At 41.3% G+C, this 26716-nt stretch overlaps 3 protein-coding genes across 6 annotated transcripts in view; 2 read left to right on the top strand and 1 right to left on the bottom strand.

Annotated features, from left to right (window-relative positions):
• Positions 1–723: 723 nt before the first annotated feature.
• Positions 724–3988, bottom strand: fpgt (fucose-1-phosphate guanylyltransferase). The gene is made up of 4 exons (XM_035415722.1): positions 3755–3988; positions 3286–3453; positions 3108–3200; positions 724–2664 (listed from the first exon to the last, which is right to left on the bottom strand). The coding sequence occupies exons 1-4, from the start codon at positions 3867–3869 to the stop codon at positions 1262–1264; spliced, it is 1779 nt and encodes a 592-aa protein (XP_035271613.1). The 5' UTR covers positions 3870–3988; the 3' UTR covers positions 724–1261.
• A 766-nt stretch (positions 3989–4754) lies between these two features.
• btf3l4 (basic transcription factor 3-like 4) lies at positions 4755–9046 on the top strand. Of its 3 annotated transcripts, none has more exons than XM_035415726.1 (6): positions 4755–4886; positions 5652–5709; positions 6352–6465; positions 7870–8074; positions 8521–8580; positions 8660–9046. In XM_035415726.1, exons 2-6 carry the CDS (start codon positions 5656–5658, stop codon positions 8704–8706), a joined length of 480 nt encoding a protein of 159 aa, XP_035271617.1. In that variant the 5' UTR covers positions 4755–4886; positions 5652–5655; the 3' UTR covers positions 8707–9046. The 3 variants fall into 3 exon arrangements, with proteins under 3 accessions (XP_035271617.1, XP_035271615.1, XP_035271616.1); XM_035415724.1 differs by having other exon boundaries at positions 4767–4920; XM_035415725.1 differs by having other exon boundaries at positions 4776–4886; positions 5627–5709.
• Positions 9047–9639: 593 nt separating this feature from the next.
• LOC118226568 (zinc finger FYVE domain-containing protein 9-like) overlaps positions 9640–26716 on the top strand; it is a 34253-nt gene continuing 17176 nt past the window's right edge. For both annotated transcript variants that reach the window (XM_035416324.1, XM_035416323.1), the window contains exons 1-5: positions 9640–9987; positions 16626–16723; positions 18382–18447; positions 22173–22280; positions 24536–26145. In XM_035416324.1, coding sequence (XP_035272215.1) covers positions 22211–22280; positions 24536–26145 — 1680 coding nt within the window. In that variant the 5' untranslated portion in view covers positions 9640–9987; positions 16626–16723; positions 18382–18447; positions 22173–22210. The remainder of the gene's footprint in view (positions 9988–16625; positions 16724–18381; positions 18448–22172; positions 22281–24535; positions 26146–26716) is intronic.

Here is a 26716-nt window from a genome sequence, read left to right as displayed (position 1 = left end):
CCCTGTCATCCTACAATGCTTCGCCCTCGCCCCTCAAGTTCTCAATGACCAAACAAAACTCACAGACACTCATGTGGCACAACTACTTGCCTCTCCGAGATCCTCCTATGTCAGTGGAAACGGGATGAAGGGGGCTGGAGCATTCAGCAGCTTAGGACAAATGCAGGCTCAGGAACTCACCCCATCTCATGTCAGACAGTCCGATTCAGTATCCATAAAAAACACCTGAAATTTCACATGTTCGGGCCTGTTACTCTCCGCATGGATTTCAACCCGTCCTCTCATTTCCTATGTAGTCTACAGCGACCCATCCCGACTCCTTCCCTTCGGTTCTACAGTCCCCTGGCTTTCCCTAGCCTAGATTGAATTCATAGAAAGGATTTCCGATATGAAGACTTGCTACTAGACCTAGTTTTAAGTAAATGCTTCATTTAATCTAAATATTACTCGTAATAATTCTAATCTTGAAAGGCTATAAAAACACAGTTACTTGGTTAGCTTTCGATTTATTCTATTATTTTTCATATATGGCCTGAGAAAACTAAAACTTAAGACTTGATGTCAAGAACACCATTTTAATTGCAGGAATTCGTCAAAATTAATATATATATATATATATATATATATATATATATATTTTGGATGATTACTTCCCTGCCCTCTCCCCCACCTGATGAGAAACCTGACCCACCCATGTGCAAGCCAAAAAAAAAAACTTCCATGTCTGTGAATTTTTTTCTCAATTTTAATAAAATAGTCATATTCCATTATTTTCCTACACTTTCCGCATTGAACAAAAATTATCTTTAAAGCAAGGGAAGGGAACTTCACTTTTGGAAGTTTTCAGGTGCAGTGCAATTGGAAGTCATTAATTTCCTATGGAATCTGTACAGTGCAGTGTGGGGAATTTTGTATCTCTTCAGGGCTCCAGATAGCAGTGGGTTTTTCCAATGTTTGCGGACACTACAACTGCAATTCATTCATTTCAATGAGGTTTAATGAGGTTCAAATAGGTTTATCCATAAAAATCAGAAACAAGACGCCCATGTCCAAGATACATTGAAGCTCTTTCAGCTTATTGTGCCTCTCACATAAAATATCTTGCACCCCTCCACTTGATTGAGCAACTTAAAATATCCAGAAATCAGTTAATTAAAAATCATAACAAAAACTGATCAGATATATAACTGTTTCAAAACGATTCACCTGAACAAATACCTTTGACCATTTTTACATGATTTTTAAGTGAAGACAAGCGCATTTAATTGCATCCTGATTTTTTCTGACATATATCATCGAACAGCTTGTTCCGAAATTTTAGCATCTCCTCCAAATTCTTACACTGTAATATCTCTTGCAGAGACAGAAATTTGAGGTCTTTGGGACATTTGAAACTGGAAGTGTTGTACACAGAGGACATCATCTCTAGTGAAATTGTGAATGAACTTCTTTGGTCAGAGCACAATGGGAATAGTCTGGCATTCCATAAACTGAGGCTGGAACTGACATCAGTGAACTTCAGGCTTTCAGCACCCAAGCCCCAGTGGTCCAGACATTTGACCAGGCTGGTTCCGAAGAGCTGCAGTTTGTTCAAGTCTGAGAGGGATGTTACACTTCGCTTAAGGTTGTCCTCTATTCCAAGCATTACGGTCACAAAGCCGGTCATGCCATCCACATTCACACTGAGCGAGTGCATGAAGACACCAGAGGGTAAACACTGGCCATCGTCTATCCAGCAACTACTAATTATGGAGCGCCGGCCTATAGTCACGCGGCTGCCGATCCTCGAATACTCAATAACCGTGCCGGGCCCTACGGTACAACTAGGCTGCAGGATGCTGTGCATGACACACACTGCTGCTTTTCCTGATGCCTCACATGGACAGATGCTAAAAGCATCTGGAATTAAACCAAGTTCAGCCCTGAGATCTTGATCTTCAGTGAAATGAAAGAGGTATTCCTGAGTGGTTCCCACGTGATAGAATTTCGAGTTATTGAGAAGAATGACGTTGAGAGGTGTTCCTTTGAGCCAGCTGAATATCTTCTGTCGAACTTCCACAAGGCTGCTTTCCTCCTTTGTAACATTCACAGTGTTTTCAGTGTATGATGAAGTGGCCCCAGGGCCTAATGCTTGCAGAAAGTCCCCATACGCATCAATCTCACAACTAAGAGGCCCAATGTCTTTCAGTAAATTAAGCAATTCTGTCCCTGTGGCACAGTCAAAATAGTATGTGCTGTCAGTGTAGACAAATTCAGAATTTCCCGCAGAAAAGCCCTTACACACTGCACCTCTTTCATACATATTGCTGATGCTTGGTTTGTGCAGAAAACAGTTGCAGGAGCGGTACTCAATCTCACAGACTTGGGATTCTTCCTCTGGCTCCAAAACAAACACCCCATGAGTTGTACCAACAGAGATGGGGGAAGGGTGGGCAAGAGCAGTGAAACCAGGCTTGTCAAATACAATGTGTTCTGTGTTGCTGATACTGTAAAGCTCAATGTCGTCAGCGCAAGTCACCAGGACACCTGGCTTCATATGCAATGGGAAGTCGATGTACATGGCCAGTTTGAGCTCCAGCATCTGGTATATTGGGTTGCCAACAGGAAGTGCAGTGAAAATCTTCCCAAGAGCACTGGCGTTTGGTAGCCGCTGACTGTATCCTCCTTTTACATTGAAAAAAAAAAAAAAAACCAAAACACAAACAAATATTTTTACTTATCAAAGCTAATCAAAAGTTGAGTCAAAACTTACATTAAACTGAGGTCCCGATTCACTGCAGTCGCTAAAGATCCCATGATGATATTAAAATGAGTTAAATTCTCAAAAAACTGTGATTCTACATCTGGCCATGCAATCAATCCATTACATCTGATTGTGTAACTGTCCTTTTCATTTCCCACTCACTTTGCTTTTCAGGCTATTACTGCAACTGCAAGTTAAGTTTTAAGTTGACCTATCTAGTGAAACAAAACAAGATGACTAAATATCTAACATGCAATGTATACTCCCAAAATTATTATCTATAGTTTCTTTTTTGTGTGTTTTATTTCCGGTTGTGAAACAAGCATGAAAACACAACTGTACAATTCAATGCTGAATAACATACCTGCATGAATCATAATGACTTTGAATCCACGTAACTTCTGTCCGTATTTCTCTTCTAAACGTTTCAAGGAATACAGCGTAGATCCTCCATTGCCTGAAAATTGCGATATCAACAAACCAATTGATCACTATTCTTCCTTCCATGGATTGTACACAGTGACAGACAGATAAGAACTTACCTATTTTAGGTCCCGGAGGATCTGCAAATACATGATAAGGAATGCCCAACGGCAGTTCATTCCTCCTACGTTTCTCCGAAATCTGAAGCTCGTATGCTTCTTTTTGCTCTTCATCAGCCGCTGTGATAACGACAAGATCCCAAAATTCTCCAGTTCGCACATCTCTACCTACACGGACAGGACAGGACAGAACATACAGATTTTACTTAATTTCGTTAGTTCATATTGTGTAGCTACAACGACCAGCAGGGCGCCTGAGCCGACATAAATACAATCGTAAAAAAATTATGCAGTTCTACTATCTAATATTAATCGACTGACCTGTATATCCAGTTCAATGAAGCCACCATACTACGATAACCGTAAACAGTGCACTTAGCCAAAACTCAAGCAAAACTACGTTAGCTAATGTCCGCTGTAAAAATAAATAGACATTTTAACTCAGCTGCTACGTAGATAAGAGTGTTACCTCTTAAATGATCAAACTTTTTCAGTTTTTCCCTGGTTGATTCTTGCAAATTAATATTACTATCGTCAGTTCTTCCTTGTTCGTCCATTACTGTTCGGATAACATTACGCACCATAGAGCATACATAAGACTGGGTCGGTAAAGGCGGGGCCAGACGCTACAGCCTAGGAAGTAACAAGAAGGTCCGCACTGCAGCCTGTGGCCACACTCTTTCTGGCAGTATAGTGTAATGAATCTGTTGGAGAGTGATAAAATGAATGTAAATAAAATTTTTAATAAAAAAAACCTTAACAGCTCCATCCCGGCGTAGCCTACGATAGCTAAGGGTACTGCATATTTCAGTGATACATACTTGTTTAATACCTTCACTAACACAACGGTTTCTGATTTGTGTACTTTGGCGACTCCTTGTGGTAATGCTACATATGTCCGTGTTGTCATCTTGTACTTTTACCCATTCAGATTGTTTTCTGTGTTGTTGCCTTGTTCTTTTATACAATCGGGTTATTTTCGTTTGTGTCTCCAAGTGACGGTGAAATCTGTACAGCACCATTCGCACCAAATCATACCCAGGGACACAGAATGAAAGCAACACGGACTAAACAAACATTTTCGCCGTGATGGTATCCCAAAGCAGGATTACTGAGTTAGCTGGGTAGCTGCAGTGAGAAAAAAAAAGCAGAACACTCGAATCTGGGACATGAACAAAAGTAAAAAGGTCTCTTCCACAGTTTTACTCAGTACAGTTATGCAGCTAACTCAGTAATCCTACTTTGTTCAGAATATTCGAATGGGGCCAAAACCATTAAGCACCGCTTGCTACTTTACTATTAATATAGATTTGGGTTGTCAGAGCACGCAATCTGCTCTGTGGACACCGATCTATTGATTTGAAAACTATAGTTTTCAAATTATCTCCGCATAATTTCCTCAAACATCTTTGCAGCTGATCATTGACAGAAGAACATGTATGTAACAGCAACACTGACCAAGTTCACATGGTCACGTGGGTCCCTGACGCACAGTTCCGTAGTAGCTCCAGTCCGCCATCTTTCGTCGCCGCGTGTGTCAGCGTTTGTCTGTGGAACTGGTCCATTGAAGAACTATTCGGCTAGCTCTTGTCAACCTTCAGGTAATACAGCTGGCCAGCTTGGTTCAGAATCCAGGTATTGGCAACCCGTAAAACCTTTAAGAAAAGTATTTAATACTGTACATATTTAGCATATTTTGTTCACTCATATTAGAGGACAAGCTAAGATTATCAAACTATATATACAAATGCAACTGTATTAAAAATTAGCTAGCTGTACTAGCAAGCTAACTAGCCAGTGATGGGCCTTATTTTGAGCTAGCACATCGGAGGCAAATCGGAGTAACGTTATATTAATTAGCTTACTAGCTGACGTTAACGGGTAACTTGCTGACTTTTTAGCTAACTTAGTCAGCAAGCTTGTGATAATGTTAAGCGAAATGCTTTGGCGATTGTTCACTGACCAGCTGAGTGGCTATCGAAAGCTAACAAGCTGTATAATCCAAGTTGGAAGTTGCATATAAACTGATGTGCTTCCTCACAGGCGGTATTTGTGTGTCCCTCTGTGCGCGCTTTTCCTAAACTTGCAAGCCAAGTCAATTAGCGTTAGAAGCTGGCTTATTTATGGTCACATTAACGGTTGGCTCGCAAATAACCAAATTCAACTGGTTATTAAAACCATTAAATTTGCTTGCTACTTGAGCCAGCTTGTGTGTAACGTTAACCGTATGTAATCGATGGACCGTGGGAACCTACTTTAGTTCGAATGTGGTTTCCCTGTTTGTATTTTCCTTTTTGTATGTCCAGTAACCTTTCATTAGTACACCCCTCCCGTTTAACAGGAATTCTGATTTATTTTTCGAACAGCAACATGAACCAAGAAAAATTGGCCAAACTTCAGGCTCAGGTCCGAATAGGAGGGAAGGTATGTGTATTTATATTGTTCTCTTTAAAAAGATCATTATTAAGTATTACTTCAGCATGATATAGGCCTACCAGTTTAATGCTGCAGAAATCGACTTAGTGTAAGTTCCTTTAGCAGTATATCAGCAGCCCAAAACAAGCCCCATGCAATTATAACCTTACTTTTAATGCACTGGCCTTTTTTGGCATCATTAATGTCATTTGCATGTAGATGAGTTCTACTGTTTGGTTCTGTCTGCTGAAGATGCTCTTCCTTTTCATTGGCTGCATGGCTGCATCCCCATCAACCTTCCTTTTATGGATATTGCTGTGGTACATTTAGCTACATGACGTGGTTCTAAATCTGATGCCAAAAATACTGACAAAAACCTTAAAATGTGCAAAATAACTTTTTTTGTTATTTTTGTTATTGGACAATATCCATAATTATGATCTCATGGCACTTGGTTGGATTATGTGCCTTCCTATCCATTACACAGTTTGGGTGGAGGAGTTCTGTCTTTGAAGTTGGTGAATGACACGCATTTTGGCAGATTGAATACATTTCTGTTAGGAGTTTCCTGCCCTTTACATAGTTGTTTGTGCTTGCACACTTGCATGTTTTCATCCTCTTGTATGGCTTTAACACTTGTTTCTTCTTCAGGGGACAGCGCGTCGAAAGAAGAAGGTGGTGCACAGAACAGCAACGGCCGATGACAAAAAACTTCAGAGTTCGTTAAAGAAATTGGCTGTGAATAATATTGCTGGTATTGAGGAGGTAAGTGGCTTCTATGTTGATCTGCAGATTCACACATGGCTGTGAACTTGTGGTTTAATATATAAAGGTTTTTGAATGCATAATACTAGTAAGTGTTCATATATTCATCTGTGCATTTGGTGAAATACATAATTCTTTGTTGATAAGCTGTAGTAACTTCTAACTGCTACACTGGGTAAAATCATGATACTTGTGTGACAGCCACTATGTTGACAGCCACTGCGGTGGAGGAACACTGGAAGAAAGGGCTTAGGAAAAGCAGTGCAAGGGCTTGACAGGAATATCACCACCTCCATTCGAACTTAACCATTCACTTTCTTGCATTACTGGATTTTCTGTCAGGGCAGTGGAAGGTATGTTCTAACCAACATTTCTTGGAAAAAAAACCTAATTTAAATCTTATTTCTTTTTTTTGTGTTTGAAACCAGCTTTATTAGCTTGCTTTTCCAAGAACTAAACCATTAGGTGCATAGCTAGTTTATTTTATATTGTTAAAGTGATTGCATAATGTCATTTACACAACATTGTGTGCATTTATGAGATTTCACAAAGATTGTGCACTTGTTTTCAATTGTTCTTTTAAGTCCTTCCAAAATGAACAGTTTCATCTCAAAAAGTCATAAAATGTAGTGAAATCCCAGCATCTTAAAGTTATGAAAAACATTAGTAGGAAAGATTTTATGGTGAAATTGAATCTTTAATGCACTGGCTTGGCTACCACCAACCCAATGCAATGTCAGCATGTGAATTTAGCTAAAACTGATTAACTTGCTTGTGTTTACATTAAGCCACCACCACGTAATTGGTGACTGATTTTTCTGCAGGTGTGTCTGCACAGACACTAAATATTTTGAATTGATCTCAAACAGTAGCTATTTCCTCTCTTCGATTCCATCGTTAATTACCCACTTTCATGTGAATTTCACTTTCGCAACAGTATAATTCTTTTTCCATCATATTTATCCATACAGCATCGAGAGAGCTTTGAAAATATAAATCTTATTTGAGATGGAACTATGCATGTATTGCAATGTGCCTGCCAACGTGGAAGTCATGGTAACAGAAAATGGGTATCCTGAACCTGCCACAGTTTTGACTGTGAAGTCAATTGAAATGTTAACATTTTTTTCAGTATTCTGTTTTTGAACTCATGTATGTTAAATGTCCCCTATCTGCTGTCATTTAATTTGCTCTGAAGAAAGAAATGGCACAAAGCAGTTGAAACATGCACGTGAAAACTGTTGGGACTGTGGGTAGGTATGACTACCTACCCATAAATTCTGATCTACTCCTTCAACGGCCTAGCACTCTGCGGCCTAGCAAAAGCCGTTCTCGTGTTGAGAGAAGGAATACTTGTCAGGGCTTGCGTCGAAGCTCGTTCTGATCTCACTGCCTTCCTCCCAGGTGAACATGATTAAAGATGACGGGACAGTGATTCACTTCAACAATCCCAAGGTGCAGGCCTCGCTGTCTGCCAACACCTTCGCCATCACGGGCCACGCCGAGACCAAGCAGCTCACGGAGATGCTTCCTGGAATCCTCAGCCAGCTCGGTGCCGACAGCCTCAGTAGCTTGCGCAAGCTGGCGGAGCAGAGATACCCTCGGCAAGGTGGGTATTTCACCAGTGCTTTCAGACACAGCCCACGCACTGGATTAACTGAATGACTACTTAAGTTTTAAAAGCTGAATGTGGCTTGTGAAACATTGCCTTTTCGGCATTAATGTAATAGGTGACAACCACCTACTTATCTGTAGAATTTTTCCCCTTTGCATTTAAAATGGGGAATCTCAGATTGCAGTTGTAAGCCTGTCCCATTGCTGCAACTTCAGTCCATTCATGAGGGTTCATCTGAAATGTGCACATCCAGCTAAAGATCTCTAAAGATCTAAAACCATTCAGTGTGACAAATTCATATACTTTTTCATGGTACTGTATTTACAAATAAATATACATGTATGAATAGTCACGCAACATTTATGTAAAGTACTTGCCATCTTTGCTAACAAGGGTTGTTTTGGGACAGTGCATAAATTCTATTTTTCTTTTTATTGTAGTGCTTGACAATAAGGCACCAAAAGCAGAAGATATCGATGAGGAAGATGATGATGTCCCAGGTACTAATGCTTCAATTTGAGTCAGTAATTTGCAATTGGAATTAAAGAATTATTTGTTAACGTTCTTCTTTAACTTTAGATCTTGTAGAGAACTTTGACGAGGCATCGAAAAATGAAGCGAACTGAAGTTTCCTTGGAGATGAAGGATACCTCCAAAGATGGGGACTGCAATCAAGAAAGGAGCTTGTGTCAGTGTTTTAACTTTAGAAAACTAGCCTCATATTTGACACCAACCAACCAATCAGGGACTGCTGTATCATAACTGGTTGTCTCCATCGGGACTTTCCAATCAAACAGAATGATGCACTTAAATCGGAAAATCTTTAAACTATACACAACGGTTCAATAATTGTCTTCAAATGGTCAGTTTTGCCTTTGATTGCAGTTAAGAGGAATGAATGGTAGTCTTATTTAAGTTTTTTTGTTTGTTTATGCAGTAAAAAATAAAATGAATTAACCTCTTCTATATTGTGATGTGGTTACTGGAAATGGTTAGGATGTCTTGTTATCTTTCGATCGATATTTTTGTTTTCCGGATGAAGTCAAACAATTGGTGCAATCTGGGTCTGCGTGAGTTGTATATTGAAATTGATTTCTGTTTGTAATCATCATTTTCCATATGCAATGCACCCCCAAAAATGTGTGAATTTGGATAATGTTTCTAAATGTATTTTCCTGTTAAAATTTGTTTAAATGTAGCTGTTAGAAGTTGAGGTCCAAAACTAAGTTTGGGACATTATTTATTTTTAGAAGGCAAAACCGTTTCAATATCCGATTGTAGATGAAAAATGTACTGACTGTCCGACTATGTCTACATTTTCAGAACACTCTTGAAAAATACATTGAGCGTGATGAAATTCAGTGTGTTCCTTTCCAAATGACTTTGTTTCGCATTTAAATCTGTATTTGAAGTTATTTTCAAACGGTACGGTACTGCAATAATTGATTGTTGATGCAGTGCACTTCCACTTCGCCCAATCTTGGGGGCGCTGCCTATCATGGTTCGTATCCGCAGATGCTCATTTTGGGGTTGGGAGGGTGGAGCAAAGTTTAGCGTAGGAAACTAATGCCATTTTGGCTCAACATGACCCGCATTGATTGGGATTCATAACACTGAACTGCGTAGAGCCAAGATGGCCACACTAGACATCAGTTTCGTAACCGCTAAGCTAAATCTCGGGGAGTGGGTTTTGTGCGCCTTCACCGAACTGTTCAATAGCTGGAGGCTGGAGGAACAGGAGTTCTAAGAAGATAGAGGAATCAAGGGGAAAATAAACCGAAGGCGAATCGTTGCTGATAAGCTAGCAACCGTACGGTTTCGTGGCTATCATAAATATGCTGGATACAAGCTAAAAAGGCAACAGAGGTTTCTTAGCGCACGGGTGCGTGAAGATGAGGGTTCCTCAGGTGAGCTCAGACGCGGGAGTTGTGTTTGTCGTGATGCAAGCAATATGTATCATCCATCAAATTGTAAAAAACCTGGAATTTGGACACTAGGTTGTCACAATGTAGCAATCTTCGTTCTTCGGAAATGCACGAGTTTATCGATTAGCCTTATTCTGTAGAAAACAGCAGTGCTTCAGTTAATCGCTATCTGGCTTGATGCTTGTATTGGCAAATAATAAAGAACACTCACCTAGCACCCTACTAAGTAATGAATATGTTTAGATCCATATATATTAACATATGTTTTATTGATATTTACACTTGGTTGTGTACGTACTTGACATATCAAACTGATAAAGCTTGATAGCTAGCAGTTTATCATACGAATTGAATTCCCCGAATTTAGCTTGCTAACGGTGCAGTCTGTTTTAATGTTGCATTCAGTTATGCTATGCATTGAGCAGCTGCTTAACGTTAACAACATTTTCTTTGAAATGCTCGCTATACGTTTAATAAACATTATTTTAAAGATTTGTAGCTTAGGTTTGCTAGCTAGCGCACTTCATTTAATTCGACCGAAAATGGTCACGTTAGGTCGCTCAGGTTCATAGCGCAAAGTACATATGCATTTCGCTAGTTAGCGCTATCCACGTTTCAACTTGACCATTGACTCTAATCTGTGGGTTGAATAGGTGGCTAGCTAGCCACTGCAATGACTATGGGGAACGTTAAAATGTTGCAGTTAACTGTCAGTTATTCCGTTATTGGAGAAGTGTACCGGTTGCCAGATCTGGGAGAAACGTATATGACCGATTAATAAATAATGACGAGAAACAAGAGTTCTGTAACTATTCTGGTGACCAGTACTGTGCGGTTCTTTTTCCAGGTGCATTTTAGGTAGGCGTTCGCTTGCGCCAGGCGTGATCAGTATCTTGCATACATCCATCTTAAATGAGTAACACGTTTTCCGCACTAAGAATAAGAAGGCATTCTGTGCACATATACTGTGTAATGACTAAATGTGTTGTACTGCATGCAAACAACTGAACTCTACTGACAATATGGAATATTGCTGCCAATCAATAGAAATATGGAATATTGCTGCTAATCAATAGAAATTACAACGTGTCCAATGACGTAATTGTAAGTGACACGTTTACCCTTTGAGTTGCTGCAGGTTTCCCGTCCCTTACATGTATCTGTGACATTTGTGCCCCATAGTAAACAGTTATGACAAAATGTGTTGAGCATAATTTCTTAGAAGAATAATCTGGTAATATACACACTATGTGGAGTCATTCCATTGCTGTACAAGCGTATTTGGCGATTAAATGCCTTCAAACAAATTCCTGAAAACTACTTTCTTTGTAAAGGTTGTTAGAAACTTCTTTGAATATATTGAATATGCATTAATGCACAAAAAAACTGTCTGTGTCAGTCAAAAGCATACAACAAACCGTTAATGTTATAATAATACCTCAGAAAGTGAGCATTCCTTTAACCCTTTTATGTTGAAAAATAGTTGCACCCATTATGTTACAGGTCAAATTGATCCACATAGTGTAAATTTACTCAACACAGTCAAATAATCCTTAAACAGTGAAAACTTTACAAAGCTTAATTTGTCTCACATGGCCATTCATAAAGAAGAAATGCAATACCTTTTTAAAATTTCAAACACTGTATTTCACAACAGGTTATTGAACAAATATAGTCAAATTTTGATGAAGTTGTTCAACCATATTTTTAGCATGTCAAATGGATAGGCCTTTGCCATACTTTAAAGTCACGTTGTTTAGTTAGGAAGCATTTCTCACAGAATCATTTGGCCTCACTCTTCCTCATACCCCTTTTTAAGAAAGAGCTCATAGAGGCATTACCCATCGTACTCCAGAAAGTGATTCTTGAAGACTGATTCCCTGTAGCGGTGAGCAACACTAACTGCGAATTCCCAGAGAGAACAGTCTTACTCTGGAACCTTTTGCCATAAATATGTTGTTGGAGTGGTGTGATCTCTAATGCTTCTCATGAAGCATGTGGAGAAAACTGACTACAAAGTGTGCATCATACGTTTTGGAAAATCTTATTTTAAATGACATTTCCCATGGGAGTGTCCGTTAAAAGAAGATTCATAAGAATTATGTAACTGCGTAATCAACGGTAAATCCTTGGGTTGCTAAATGCAGATGTGAAAATCTACTCATTGGAGTGTGAGGGATTTTCTCAACCCAATGGTTGTGATGAGATTTTTGTCCCAATTACAATTCAGCGTTGTTCACCCCCCATTCACTTAAGCTGTCGCACATAAGTATTGTGTAAAATAGGGCCACTTCAGAATATGGTTCTAAAGAGCTACCGTTTAACAGGTTTTTCCTTTTTTTTCCCACTGACATTCATTTGAAGATTGCCCTGTAAACAGCTTCCTGTAGTTGTGAAGTCAGTCGAGGGCAGCAGTGTAGTATAATGGGTAAGGAGCTGGTCTTGTAACCCAAAGGGCACAGATTCCCTGGTAGGACACAGCCGTTGTGCCCTTGAGCAAGGTACTTAACCTGCATTTCTTCAGTATGTATCAAGCTGTATGAATGGATGCAATAGCCTATATAGGCCTAATGCTATGTAAAAAAGGGGCGTCTGCTAAATGCCTGTAATGTAAAAGAAGGGACTCCCTGAAGCATTAAGTAATCATTGAGGTCGAAAAAAGAAATAGGAATCAGATCTACCAGAGTGCCATCAGAAAAACCCACCCACTATTTTTTAGATGCTTTTGATCTCCATTTTTACTCAATTTTGAACGTCAGTGTTTCGCACTGTCACAGATGGACATCTTGAAATGAACCTAGGGTCCAATTCCAGAATTCTGTACTTAGCCTTTTTTTCTGCAGATTTTTATTGTGTGTGAAGTGATGAACAGATATGTATCTAAGATGAAGGCTAAATGCTGTGCCTGCTTTCGAGTCCCTCGAGGCAGGCTCTGTGCTGTATTGATGTCACTAAATGGAATACAAAAGTTGTGTGCAGGTGGAGTGCTATTGTGTTCAAATATAATTCACATCCCACAGTTAAAGGATGAAATATTTTGTTGTGTCTTCACCAATACACAGTAATTGAATTCACAGTGTTAATAGAATGCAGCCACAGCTGCCCTTCTGGTCTGGGGTGGAGTTGCTCTACTGTAATATGCTGTATGGAGAGGCTGTTGCGGGGCATTGTGATGGGGTTTCTGACAAGGTGAATAGATGCACTTAGTGAGATGGAATTCCCCAGGCGCTGCCTGATTGGTGGAAAGTGTATGTCTATGTCTGGATGCTTGTCCCTTCCCCTCCCCTGGCAGACAGCTCTGCTGAAGAGATGCGATGCTTTCTGTATGCCTAGGGAAATTTAAGTTGTGGATTTTGAGGTGGAAAGCTCTGCTAAATCTGTGTCAACTCGCTAACTTGATAGCATGTCGTATTCCCCAAAGGACCTCTCACAACATGTTAGATTGCTTTATTCTTTCAGGATACAGCTTCACTCCTGGAGTATGTTAGCTTGTTATTAGTGGTTTTATCTTTTCCCTTTTTTGTCACTTCATGTTAGATCTATATCTAAACTTGGGGGTGGGGCGAGGGTGAGGGGAGTGGGAGGTATTGTAAAGCACTGTTCAGAGTTAAAGTCGAAAACTTGTCAAATGACCTTTTTCTGTGTAAGGCTAGGGCCATTTCCTTCTCAGATTTACATCAAAATAGATACTGCATTCAATCTCATATCTCATAGTACTGTTGTATTCCAGCAGGGGAAATGCATCAGATTTTTACTTGCAGGTTACTTTTAGGTTTATGATGTAACCTAAAAGTATTCCGTTCTCCTCAGGGGCAAGAAAGGATTGGGTTGTTTGGGTTATTCTAGCACATAAGAGATGGTGCATGACGTCTTCTCAAATATTAGTGTGCCCTGGGGAAAACATTTCACGGGGCCCATGCAGCCTGCTACCAACACTGCATGTCACCATGCCTCAGAGATGTCTTAACCATCTTCAGCTATGATGCCTTTAAAAATCCAGAAAAAACATAAAACTAAAGTTCTGCCAAATGTCAACAACCAATGGGTCACAGATTTCCCGTAATAAAATATAATCTCCTTTCAAATGATTTCCAAGGGAAAGCAGAGGCTTACAGTGAAAGCAGAAAAAGACTACCGGAGGAGTACCATTAAAAGGAGTGCCAAGAATTCTGATGTGAAATTCTGTAGGCAGGCAATTTCGCATCGGAAGGGCAGGACACATTTTGGAGGACAGGCATACTGTGCTCTCCTGAATAGTTGGGAGGACACTGTGGAGATTAAACAGGCTTATGGATACAATTAGATATTCCAAATTGGTTGAAAAATCAACTGAAAAACTGCCTTCGGTTGGGTGCAGGAAGCGTTGACCCAGAGATTGGCTGAAGTAAATGCAGACAAACTGCTTAGAATGCTACAGTACCTTTGGTTATTTTGTGCAGAGTTGAATTATTCAAGGCAAGCAGTGTGCAATTAAATCTTAATAAGGACAGGTTATTGCTAGTGCGTTGAGCGTGAGCAGCCCTGATTTTTGGAGCAATGCTGTAAACAGCAGAGCTGGCGAATGTGCTTACGAACAAATGCTGGCAATCCAGTCTGGCAGTTTGTCATCGAAATGTTAAAAACGTCAATAAAACGGTCAGACCCATCTTATAAACTGATGTGCCTTATGGTCCACTAAAGGCAATAAGGGGCACACAGGGAACAGACTTCAGTCCATGTCATAACATTGGGTAAAAATGGGACATTCCCCTGTGCTCTTCTGGCAGAGGTGTTGCTTCAGTTCTGCGTTCACCGAGTTTGTAATTTGCCCAGTAATCGCAGATCAAGCAAGGAGAGTTTGATGCAAAGCGGTCTATTACGACGCTGCTACGTGGCAGGAGATCAGCTGTGTGCTGTGCAAAGTCTGGTGTATACGAGTATGGTAATGGCTACCTTGCTGGTTCTGTAAAGCTTATTTATGGCAGTTTTTTTTTGGCTTTCCGAAGACGCAATTGCTTTTCAACCCTGCAGCATACTGGCCAACCTCTTCCTTGACCACAGCACAGCCAAGGCTATAATGCAGTTGAATTATTGACATGCTACAAACTTGATTGGCCTGTGTTAATAATTTAGGAGTTGGCAGAATGAACACTACACCTGGAATGGTCTAGTGTTACATGGATCCACAGTATGGAATGGATAGAGTAACAAGCTGTGTTCATTGTTATTATAATGACTATTCTTCAGGACTATTATAGCCATGTACTTCCCTAATACTCTGTCCATCTACAAAGTCTGGCTTATTCAAGCAGGAAAATCCTAGACTGCAGCTTCTGTTGAAAATCTGAGCTATCTCTGTAAGTCTCAAAGTGGTTACTTGAAAAGTACCCCTGAATAGATGTTTTTCATCTTCACTAAACAGTTCTGGAAATAGTTTAAGTAATAGTTAATGTGCTGTATGTTTGTGAGTAGTGAGTAGTTTTATGAAGGGCCATTTTTAATTGTTGATGGAAATGCACTTTGAATTCAATTTGAATTTCACAGTTTTTGATCTACACTTCCTACCTGCAGTTCACTTATTTCTTGGGTTCTTTAATAAGTTGTTAATGCTCACACTACTGCATTTTAAAACTGGTTGTGGCCAGTTTCACTGCAGTCGTATAGATCGTAGTGTAATGTGATTTACCTAGCAGTTAACAGTTTACATAGGGCATCTTTAGACAATTGATGATGTGTGTCTTGGAGTCTAGATTCTGCAAAATTTGACAAGATTTTCATTAAACATTTGGTGGTAGTGAACAAGAGGACTTGTTGGACTCTGTCGCTTCGTGCCAATGACTGTAAGAGAAATCTCTCAGAATCTTACTTTGAGTCATATCATAAGTAGGCTAATTACATCTGAGGTTTTTGTGACAGTTAGGATTGCTAACATGCTGATGCCATTCTGATAGCATTTTTTCTTTTTAAATCACAGAATTGTACAGCATTTGTCTTCATTCAGATTCATTTGAACTTGTCAATAAATATGGCTACTCTTTGTTCTCCAAGCCTGAATTTTAAGGTACATTGATGACATAAAAATCCATTCTCGTGTTCTGTGCATCATGATATTGCTTGCACCAAAGTTTTTTTTGCAGACATTGAACACAATGTGACATTGGAGAAATCTGGCACTTAAATTTAGCCTATACTTTGAATGGAACTGTGAATTGATGCTTGTATTCTTTTTCAGTTACTTGCATTATTTAACTTGACAAGAAACGTTGCTGCAGCCTGAGGCAATTGAGAAAACTTTCCATTACTTATGCTACCAATAGATTATTCAAATATTTGGTATGCTTGTTAATCAAATAAAATAAATAGTGACTGTTATTGTCATTGTTCCATGCCACTCGTAGATCATTCCGTAACTGCGTATGTGTAACCAAGGTGGTGTGGAATTTGTTGTCACAAGTAATATCTCAAGGCTACATTTATGCATAGTGTAAAGGTAGGTGCAGTGTAAAAAACCTGCCTGGCACAAGTCCTAGCAACAAATGTGAATTGTAATTTTAAGATTCCCTGTAGTCTGAAGTGGTCAGATTAGTTCTGTCTTCTGGCCTCCTCATCCTACAGTGATGGCTCGCTGTTGCTTGTTGCAGGAATGGGTGCCAGGTGTGTATCTAACGGGAAGGAATGACTGCCTGGTGACTGGCCTCAGTGTGTTCCACTGATACTGCTGAAGAGGATCTGGGTGCAGGTGAGTTAGATTCCTACCAGTAAAAGCAACCAGTCAATTGCAGTCCAAATAGAGGCTCAGGCTTAAAGGATAGTTCTCATGGTGCTGTTCAGAAGCTTTAGCTGAAGCTGATATACACTCATCATCCGCTTTATTACGTGTACCTATCTAGTACCGGGTAGGACCCCTTTTGTCTCCGGAACGGCCTGAATTCTTCACGGGTTGAATTCAGCAAGGCGGTGAAAACATTCTTCATGGATTTTGGTCCATGCTCATGCGATATCATCCGACTCAAGAAATCTGTTCCTGTAGATTTTTCGGCCGTCCAGTTATGCTGCGAACCTCCCGTTCCAACTCATCCCAAAGGTGCTCGGTTGGATTGAGATCTGGGGACCGTGCAGACCATTGTAAACTTATGCCACTGTCATGTTTCATGGAACCAGCTTGAGATAATATGTGCTTTGTGACATGGCACATTGTTCTGCTGGAAGTATCCATTTGTAAAAGGATACTTCCAGCAGAGGGATGTGGCCATCTGTGGGATGGACATGGTAGTGATGCTGAATTGGTATCAAGGGACCTGATTGCTAAGAAAACACTCCCCACACCATTACACGGCAACCAGCCTTTGACTCAAGGCAGGTGGATCCATGGATTCAGGGTGTTCATGTCTAATTCTAACCCTGTCTGCATGTCGCAGCAGATAAATTAAGATTTGTCAGACCAGGCAACCTTCAATCAAAATCAAAATGCTTTATTTTACAAAATTAAAATAGGACAAATTCATGAAATGTTACTCTTTCCAATTGCCACATTTATCTTTTATATAACATTGATCTCGAAGTATAAAATATATCTGAAACAATTTTTGTTGCCCATGTCTACCAAATCTTGTTGCCCATGGCTACCAAATTATGCATGGACTCTCTGGTTCATAGCTATATCCTGATGTGAAATGTTGATTCTATTTGAATGAGATTGCATCAGTGTGGTGGGCTTGTGCAAAGCTATAGCTGTGTGAAGTTGTAAGTGGACAATATTAAACTTTTTGTCAAGCTGAAGCAATTTCTGCCATTATTAACTGTGATCACAAAACGTAATGAAGGAGGCAGCATAGGTCATTAAAACAAGTATTTGTCAGCTTCATTTTCATCACCTACATTACTTACGTGGAATGGTGATTGTGCTACTGATCTACTCAGTGGGGAATCCATTCATTTCATTTGCAATAGTGTTGTAAAGTTAATTAGAATTAAAAAAAAAAAAATTGTATCAAGTAATGAAATGCATGATTGAATGTTCCAAACTGCTGTTAGAGACTAGAATCTAACTTCCCTCCTCTCGTTATTGATACAATCCAGCAGTACTATCAGGCACAGTTTTGCATCTCAGTGTAATGGGGAACACAATGTTCCTATAAAAAAATTAATTTCTTTGATCAGATATAGGCAGCCAGAATCATATTAAACGTCTGGTGTGCATAAATTTGTTGTTTGTGCACTGTGAAGATTTCACTGTATAGACATAGAGGGGGAAAACAGTCGAGCAGTCTTAAAGCAGTCTTCATTTAGAAGTATTTGAGAATGGTATGTTATCTCTAACTTCTTTTCAGTTGTTTGGCTTTTCACTCAGCGTTTGACAGGTTTTGTTTGTTTATGTTCCCTGTGAACTCAATGCAGGCTTGTGTCATCAACTGGGGGAGGAGGAGAATCGGGTTAGACTCACAGGAATGCACAGTCAAGCATGTAAGTACCTCATGCACTTTATGAAAATGTAAAATAATCAATTTTTATCATCAGTGAGTTCTGACTCGCTCAGAGAGAACCATGTGACATTCTAGAAAGTTTTGAATGAACCTACATTTACGTCTCGAGAGAAAGGAGGGTTTATTCAAATTGGACAGTTGGAATCCTTCTAATTGAGTTTATTCCTAGGTCAGCCATGTTTTCCTCATTTCCAAAGATTCCTTTTATGAGGGTGTGTATGGCTATTTTTTGAAAGAAGAGGGCTAGTTGATGTGATGAGGTTTGTAGCCGGTTTGGTAGTTTGACACCCAGACTGGCAACGACAAGCAAATGGCTTACAGACAGAGCCTGGCACTGGCTTCCAGTGTGTCTGCATGTGGGCTATATCCGCTCTCAGTTGTGGCGGTAATTATAGCCACTCTTCCTCCCGTGAGCTGTGTGGCTGAGTTCCAGGAGCTCGTCATATTGAGATGAGTTACACCCAGGAGTACTGTTTTCCGCTAATTTGGTCTGGCTGCCCAAAGTGAAAACCCAAGTGTGTCTGGTCCCAAATGTACAAAGCAGAAAGATCTGCATAATAGATTTAGAAAATCTGGAACAGCATGCTTACGTAACATGGATTTGTTGTCTGGAAATGTGAGTTGGTCTTGTACAGCACTTCATTGCAACATTATTTGAGATACTTGCCATTTGGAAACACATATGTAGGTTGATATTGGACCTTTAATGGAGTTGTACGATATTTTGAGATGGGAATTGTACTGTGTGGTATTGGTTTCTTAGCCAAATGCACAGTACGTCTCTTAATAGTTAGCAATTTGATTTGCATTAAAAAAATGGAAAAAGTGTGTGAAGTATAAAGCTTCTGCAGTGCAGTTTCAGTTAACTTTTCAAAGCCCAATTTTTTTAGAAAGCGCATTTTGACATGTAGGCCTAACTATTGAACAATGTCTACTGCTGCCTGCAATTTTGCATAGTGCTTGGTGGCTTTTTAGAAATTACTAAAGAAGTAGTTTGTAGTATCATTGCTATTGGTGGTTTTGGATTTCTGCTGCTTTATTGAATGTGTTCAACTCCATTATAGTCTTCTCTATGGCTCAGTGTTCTCAGAAGTACACACGCTCAGTCATTCTACTGTAGCATTTAATCTGTGAGCTTTTTGAAATATATTTGGAGCTCAGAATTTTCTCATTTTTTGAAAATGGAAATCCAGTGTTGAAATCAGCTTGACACGCTAAGGCTTTGTTGTTGAAAACATACAACATATATAATTTTTTAGGTTATAATTTGGTTAATAAAATTGTTTTTGTTTCAAATGCTTGTTTTATTTACTAAAAAGATTTTGTACATTGCAATATCGTTTTTACTTTACCTGCCTATTTTAAGGAGGAACATAGTCGGACGCACTACAAAAAAAAGCATGGTTTTCATTATAAAGGCATTGAAAACCTTTTTCCCCTAATAGTGCTTTGGAAAACACAAAGGGAAAATCATTTCTGGTCTTTGACTTTTACAGAGAGTCTCTCTCTACTATCTCTTGGCATGTTTTGGAATTTAAATCAGATGCCATCCACGTCAATGCTCACTGCATCTTTTTTAATGCGGTTTATAGACCCCGTTTCTCTTCTCCTAATTTGGAGAGTGCAGTCGGTTGTCTAATCCCCGCAGTGCCCTCTGTCCGTTCAGGAGAGCACGGAGGAGCGTGCAGCTGCCCCTCCTGTTTACACCCCGCCAGCTGAGCCGTGTAGCCGCTGTCCCGGAGGACTGCGCTGCGCGAGCAGCTGGCGCGGTTGGCGCACACAGGCCACAGCTGCCTGATTGACCAGAGGCCTCGCTTTTCTGCGGCCATGCCCTCCTCTCCTGGGGCACCTCTGCCATTATGCAATTATGTGCCTCCCACTGTGAGGCTGCAGGCCACAGTTGGCACCGCCAAAGTCAGACTGTTGGACGCTTCGCTACGGAAAAGCCCAGGGTATTAGCCACATAACTACCTGTTAGTTCTCTCCACGCATCTTTGTTCCTTGAATTACATTTGCCGTTTTTTTATTAGCATTCCATTTTTAGCAAATCTAGTAGGCACAGCTACCAAGGAATAAAAATGTAACTGCTACTGGCATGTGAGAAAGAAAATGAAGGAAAAACGAAAGCTGTCTGACACTGGGATTGGTAGTAGTAGTTCGTAGTGTTGTTGCTATTGGTGGTTTCATTTTCTCCTGCATTATTTAATACGTTTAATTAACTTCATTATAGTCTACTCGACGGCCAAGTGTTCTCACAAGTACACGCACTCAGTCATTCTAATATAGCATCTCATCTGTGAGCTTTTTGAAATATATTTTGGAGTCTGTACATGTTGTTTGATGAACATTGCCTTTCTTTATCAGCTGTAAAAAGTCAGTGTGGCATGTCGGGGGGGGGGGAGCACACACCTGACTTTGCTCTCCTGAATCAGTAGCAGAGGTTGCAGCAATGACGCGAGCTGATAATGAATATGATGATACGAGGGGAAAAGACATTAAAAAAGAAAGTGATGCAGAGGTGCTTTGTGGATCATCAGAGCGCAGTGAAAATTGTGCCCATGTTCTTTCGTTGCTTCCCTCCAGGAAATCTGAATAGTCTTTGTGCTAATGCTGCATATGTCTTGACGAGGGAACTTCCCCAAAGGAATGAAGCATTTGCAGCTACCAGGGCTTAGCCAAGAATTTTGAATTCATACGTTGCTATGGTTTCCAGCCCCAGCCTTTCTTTGTGATACAACCTGTTCACTAAGCCATGGTGCATAGCTTATCAAAATGTGAGCGATTCAGAACCAGGAGCTCTTCCTTTTATTTTATTACACGTGAACTTTGCTGTTACTTCGCTGACATGTTTGGTTAACATATTACTATGAATATCTTCTGCTCATTTTCGATCCTAACATTATTGCTCCACTGCTGTTATAATACGTGTATTGATATGTGCTAATGTGCTGGGTTTTAACCAAATTGTCTTACCTCCATCCCTCTGTAGCTTCGCTGATGACGCAACAGACTGCGCTTGGTTGCTTTGTAGCTCATTCTGTGAATGAAAGGCCTTGTGCTATCAAAACCATCATTTTAATAGTTATATTAGATATCAAGAATCAGAGAAAACAAATACTATGACATTAAGCCGTTTTTATTCATATGAGATTATAAATTAGCTTTTTAATCCAGACAGCAAGTTATACTTATACTGCCAGCTACAGGAGGATTTGGTATTGGCCATTTGGAGACCATTTAAACACTTAAAATGCTAGAAAAAAGTGAGCGCACAGGCTCTCTCAGTGATGATCGCCTCACACTGGTGTCGGGAAACTGGTTTCAGCTTAATTCTTCTCACCTACTGCTTGGTGTAGAGCAGGGGTGGGCAATTCCAGTCCTGGAGGTCCGGTGTTTTTGCAGGTTTTTGTTTCCACCAATTACCCTGGCTAAATGAGCTAATTGGCTGTACACACCAACACTGGTTTATTGGTAGATTAGATCACAGTAAAACGTATCATATACAGACACAAGAGCAGTCTTCGGCTGTCATTCATGTGCTTATCAAGAAATGTAGCTAAAATGCCAGATGGCATTAATGTTAAGGCTAATTAAGCAATTAAGGCCAGAAGTTGGCATGGAAACCAGAAACAGATACGGCCCTCATTGCCCACCCCTGGTGTAGAGGCTACTTCCCTGACCTAAATTTCACTGCATCCCCCACAGATCCATACAGCATTCAGCAGGGTGGAGCTTCCTGACCCATGGAGAATTACTTCCAGGCAGAAGCCTTTAACCTCGACAAGGTGCTGGACGAGTTTGAACAGAACGAAGGTGGGTAACCTTGCTCTGCCTAATGAGTCGCAGCGGTCTGAGCCACGTGGGATTCAAGTAAAAAGGGCTGGTCGCCCTCTGAGAAGAGTAGGAGCTGACTCCATTTGCTGAGCGCTCCTTTTTCTGGAACGGCGTCTGATCCACACAAAACTGTGTCAAATGCTTAAATCTGCATACTCCCTCGGCTCAAGCTCAAAATGGAGTTCAGCGAGGTGGTCTTGGTTAATATTCCTCGATTAGTGACATCTTTAGAGAATACCCTGATGGTGCAACAGTGCAGCAATGCGTGTTTGGGAAAAGGAAAGGCTTAATAGTTTATATTAGTCTGTGTCAGTCTCAGAGGACAGATGGCAGTATTCATTTAAGAGATTAGCCTCCCGTTTGAGGAATTGTGCAGCGAAGGCAATTTAGACTGGCAGAGAAATTGCTTGAACCTGATTTCATCTAGGCTGCACGACTATTCTGTGACATTGCCTACACAGCTAAGGGCGCTTTAACAAGGGGATCATACGTAAAGTTGCTTTCTAAACATGCCAGTATCAGATTGTTTGAATGGAGTTCTTTTGAAGGGAGGAAGTTTCCTTGGTCTCAAACTGGGAGAAGCTGATTTTCCTAAACAGATTTGTAAAACATGATTGTCAGTTAAATTTATTATAATGCAAATGCCCTGAAAATGCTTTGAAATAAAAAAAGATTCCTATACTTTTGTATCCTCTAAATTGGAGCATGTGCAAAATTCTGTGTTCTGACCAAGATGTTGAGAAGTGGTCATTGGGATGTTCGCTAGAAAGTGATGAAGTAGTAAGTGGTACGTGCTCAGTGTACGTAGCTGCGTGATTTATACAGTCCAAGTGCCATTGCTTGTTTTGAGGTGTCTCCATTGGTCTAAAGCCAAGTCATGCTGGGCCCATTCACCATTACCAGGACATGTGTGACCTCATGCTCATCTCCTCCGCGGGTGAAAGAGTGGTGTGGGCTCTGCTTTTGAGAACTTTCCTCCTGATCAGCTCCCCAGAAAAGAAGGGAGGAAAGTAATTTTGTCTCAGCAGACCATGTAGATTTCCTTATTGTGGCGCTGGGTGAATGCACATAAGCTTACCTGATGTACTATGTAGGAGAGGGCTGTGTGCGTTCAGTGGCATGCAGGTGGCCAGGTGACCAGAAGCATAAGCATGCACTCAAGAGAACTCTCACTCCTGATGTCACATTAGATTCTGACCGTGACCATGTACAAGCTTCTTGCAATGGCAGTGTTGGACACCTACCTTTTATTTTACAGTGCACAAGAGAGGGGCAAGTATATTTTGGTATTGGGTCATTCGTTCAAGTTGCATTGCTGTGCAATAAACATGAGCAGTAACTATTAATGCAGTTGGATTCAGAAATTGCAATTTTTGCCAAATTCTCACTTTCCTCACTGATGGCATGACCCAACTGAAGCTGATGAACATTAAATATAGCACACAAACAACAATTTATTCATTACCTCAAAATTAATTGTCAGGGTTTATATATTTCAGTTTCCATAAGGTTTATGGGTTCACTTGTATTTAACCAGGATGAGAGAATTATGTATCTGAATTATAAGGACCAAATATGTCACTTTTGTGGAAGTGTAATGTGCTAGTTTGTTACTATCTTACTGGACAAGCAAGCCAGAACCACAATTGATAGCTAGGTAGTTTACCAGCAAGAATACAGGTAAACCCTATATCTAATATTAAAGTAAGAAACATTTTTAACCTTGAGTAGTGTATGAGGCTTCAGTTTTACAATGTTAATTAGTTAAAGTCTATGGGCATTATTGTGAGCATGTTTCCTTGTTAGTTGAGTAGGGCCATGGGCAAGACCTAAAGCCCTTAGTTAGCCTGACCTTTAGCCCCACTTAGCCTTGAAAAAGGCAGGGTGTGCTGCAAGCCTGAGCTCTGTCACAGCTGAGTTCTGATAGTGAAACTTGGGATAGTGAAGGAATCGACTGGAACGTCAGGGAAAGTTGGGAGGGATGCCTTGTATAGTCTGGACCAGTGGCAGAGGACGGTAGACTGGCCAGGATCCAGAGTTCAGGGAGCAGAGTTAAATTTTTACCTATACTCCTCACTTTGATGTTGAACTTTCTGTAGGCTAGTCTGTAGGCTTATATTTTTCTTTTAGTGTTTAAGGCATGTTAACATGAGAATCTTAATACATATTTGAAGATTTACTAGTCCACTTTAATGAGTACTGTAGCGATATATATATATATTTTGTATCAACAGATGAGACAGACACTTCGACTCTTTCTGATGCTAAGTGGACCCAGATTTTGGCTCCGTCCACCCACCTGTTGTCCCTGAACCCTGCCATCGGGAATGCCGATGAGGACTTGTGCCCCCGGGACCCCCGTCCATTGAGAATCAAGCCCCTTGACGAGAGCCCGTATGGGACCAGGGCAAACCTGTCCAATGGCGATGAGCGGGAGCCTTCCCCGGAGCCAGAGGCCTGGGTCGACACCAGGTCCCTCTCTCCCCAGCCCAACATTGGCAAGCTAGTGAGCAGCAAGGGTGAGGTTCCAGCAGCCCCATCCCCCAGAGCAGTCCTGAGGACAGACTCCGGGAATCTTGCACCGGCCTTGGAGAACGGCTGTCCAGATGTCAACGGTTGCTCCGACGACCTGGACGGTGTCAAAGGTTGCTCTGAAGACCTTCCTCCCATCAACCAAACAAAGATCTCACAGCCCCACAACGATGCTCTTGAAGAGCATACGGAAATGGAGGGCAACTATTTTAAAGAATGTCATTTTTCCGTTGAAAAGGAGAAGAGGAATTTGGTTACGCTTGGAGTTGAAGACCTCACTTTGAACGAGATGCAGAAGTTGCAGGATTACAACAGCATCATCGGGTCACCAAAGGGACAGCATGACCTGGATGTACGAAAGAAGCCTTGGGCCAGAGTGGGAGATGTCACAGCATCTGTGGGCGTTGAAGGTCACAGCGAAGGGATGGAGTCAGATGCCACAAGTCAGCCAGAAAAGATCCTGAATGGAGGGATTGTGGAACTGAGTGACAGTGAGGAAACCTGCGTGCATGTTAAAGATATTTCAACACAGGAGACATTGACCATCATGGAGGCAGGAGAGAAGGAGGAGAGTGATGGCACTGTTTCAAGTGTCTCACCAGAGGAAGAAAAGCAAACTGAGGCAACTTTTCAGGGAGATTTCCACTTTCCGGCCCGCTCCCCCGAAGGCTTGGACATAGAGGACTCTGGTTTCTTGGCTGACGACACATCCTCTCAGGCTCCCCTCTCAAAGGAGGACTCTGTGACAGAGGAGAAGGAGGTGGAGGAGAGCAAGCTGGAGTATTTTGACCAAACCCGTGGCTTAGAGGTGGGGGGAACGGGATTGGGTGCAAGGTCCCTGAACTTTGATGGCGGGCAACTCCAGACCGCCAGCGTGTCATACGGAGGGGCGCGGCCCAAGCAGCCCGTCAGCACTAAGCTGCAGGGCACCCGACTGCTTTCGGGCCAGGCCTTGAGTGAGCCGGGCCCACACAGCAAGAACAAGAACCTGGAGCCGCAGTTACAGCCTGGAGCCGACCCGTCCTCCGGCGATGGATACCAGGAGGACTCGGGTCTGACCCGGGTGAACGGAGAGAATGGAGCAGGGTTTCATTTAGGAGGGGACTTGATGCCATCTCTGCTGCTGCCCCCCGAAAGCCCAGATAATGATGTCCAAGCTGGGCACCTTGGGTTACTCTCCAAAAAGCCATTCAGTGCTCTGGGAGAAGTGGCCCCTGTGTGGGTCCCTGACTCCCAGGCACCCATCTGCATGAAGTGTGAGGCCAAGTTCACCTTCACCAAGCGGAGACATCACTGTCGAGCCTGCGGGAAGGTAAGGGAATTTTCAGCATAACCCCCACACACACCAGTCATTGACATTTTTGATGGTGTCTTTACGTCCATGATGTAGAATAAAACGGAAAACTTAAAAGGTCCAGAAGCAAGCAATGAATGATATTGTAAATCATTTTAAATCTGAATTTCTATGAAATTATTTTTTTTTTAAAGATAATTTGTTTTTCTGAACTTTGTTTTGCTGTCAGAAGCAAAACAGAAGATTGTTATGTGGCGACGTCTCTCTGAACAAACTGTCGCCACCAGCTAGGCACTTAAAAATGAGGCGGGAGAACAGGTGGCTGCATGCGGGACTCCTGTGTGACTTGCTAAGGGCTGAAGGTATTGCGTCTGCGAAGGTGCTGTGTAAATTGTGGGAAAGGCTGTTGTAAGGCTTCCTAATTACCCCTGGCGATATAAGCAGATGTTCTGCCGAGGGGCACAGTGGTGCCAGCTGCTCAGGGGCGGTGGAGCCCGTGGGGGCTGTCACACAGACGGGCATAAAGTCTCATTAGATTCGGGCGCAGGGTTTGATATTGATTTAGCGTTCTCAATTACAGCATGTTCCT

The sequence above is a fragment of the Anguilla anguilla genome, chromosome 4 (genome assembly GCF_013347855.1).
Source record: "Anguilla anguilla isolate fAngAng1 chromosome 4, fAngAng1.pri, whole genome shotgun sequence".
NCBI lineage: Eukaryota > Metazoa > Chordata > Actinopteri > Anguilliformes > Anguillidae > Anguilla > Anguilla anguilla.
The sequence above is the reverse complement of the archived record's forward strand: the minus strand, read 5'-3'. Positions and strand labels throughout refer to the sequence as shown.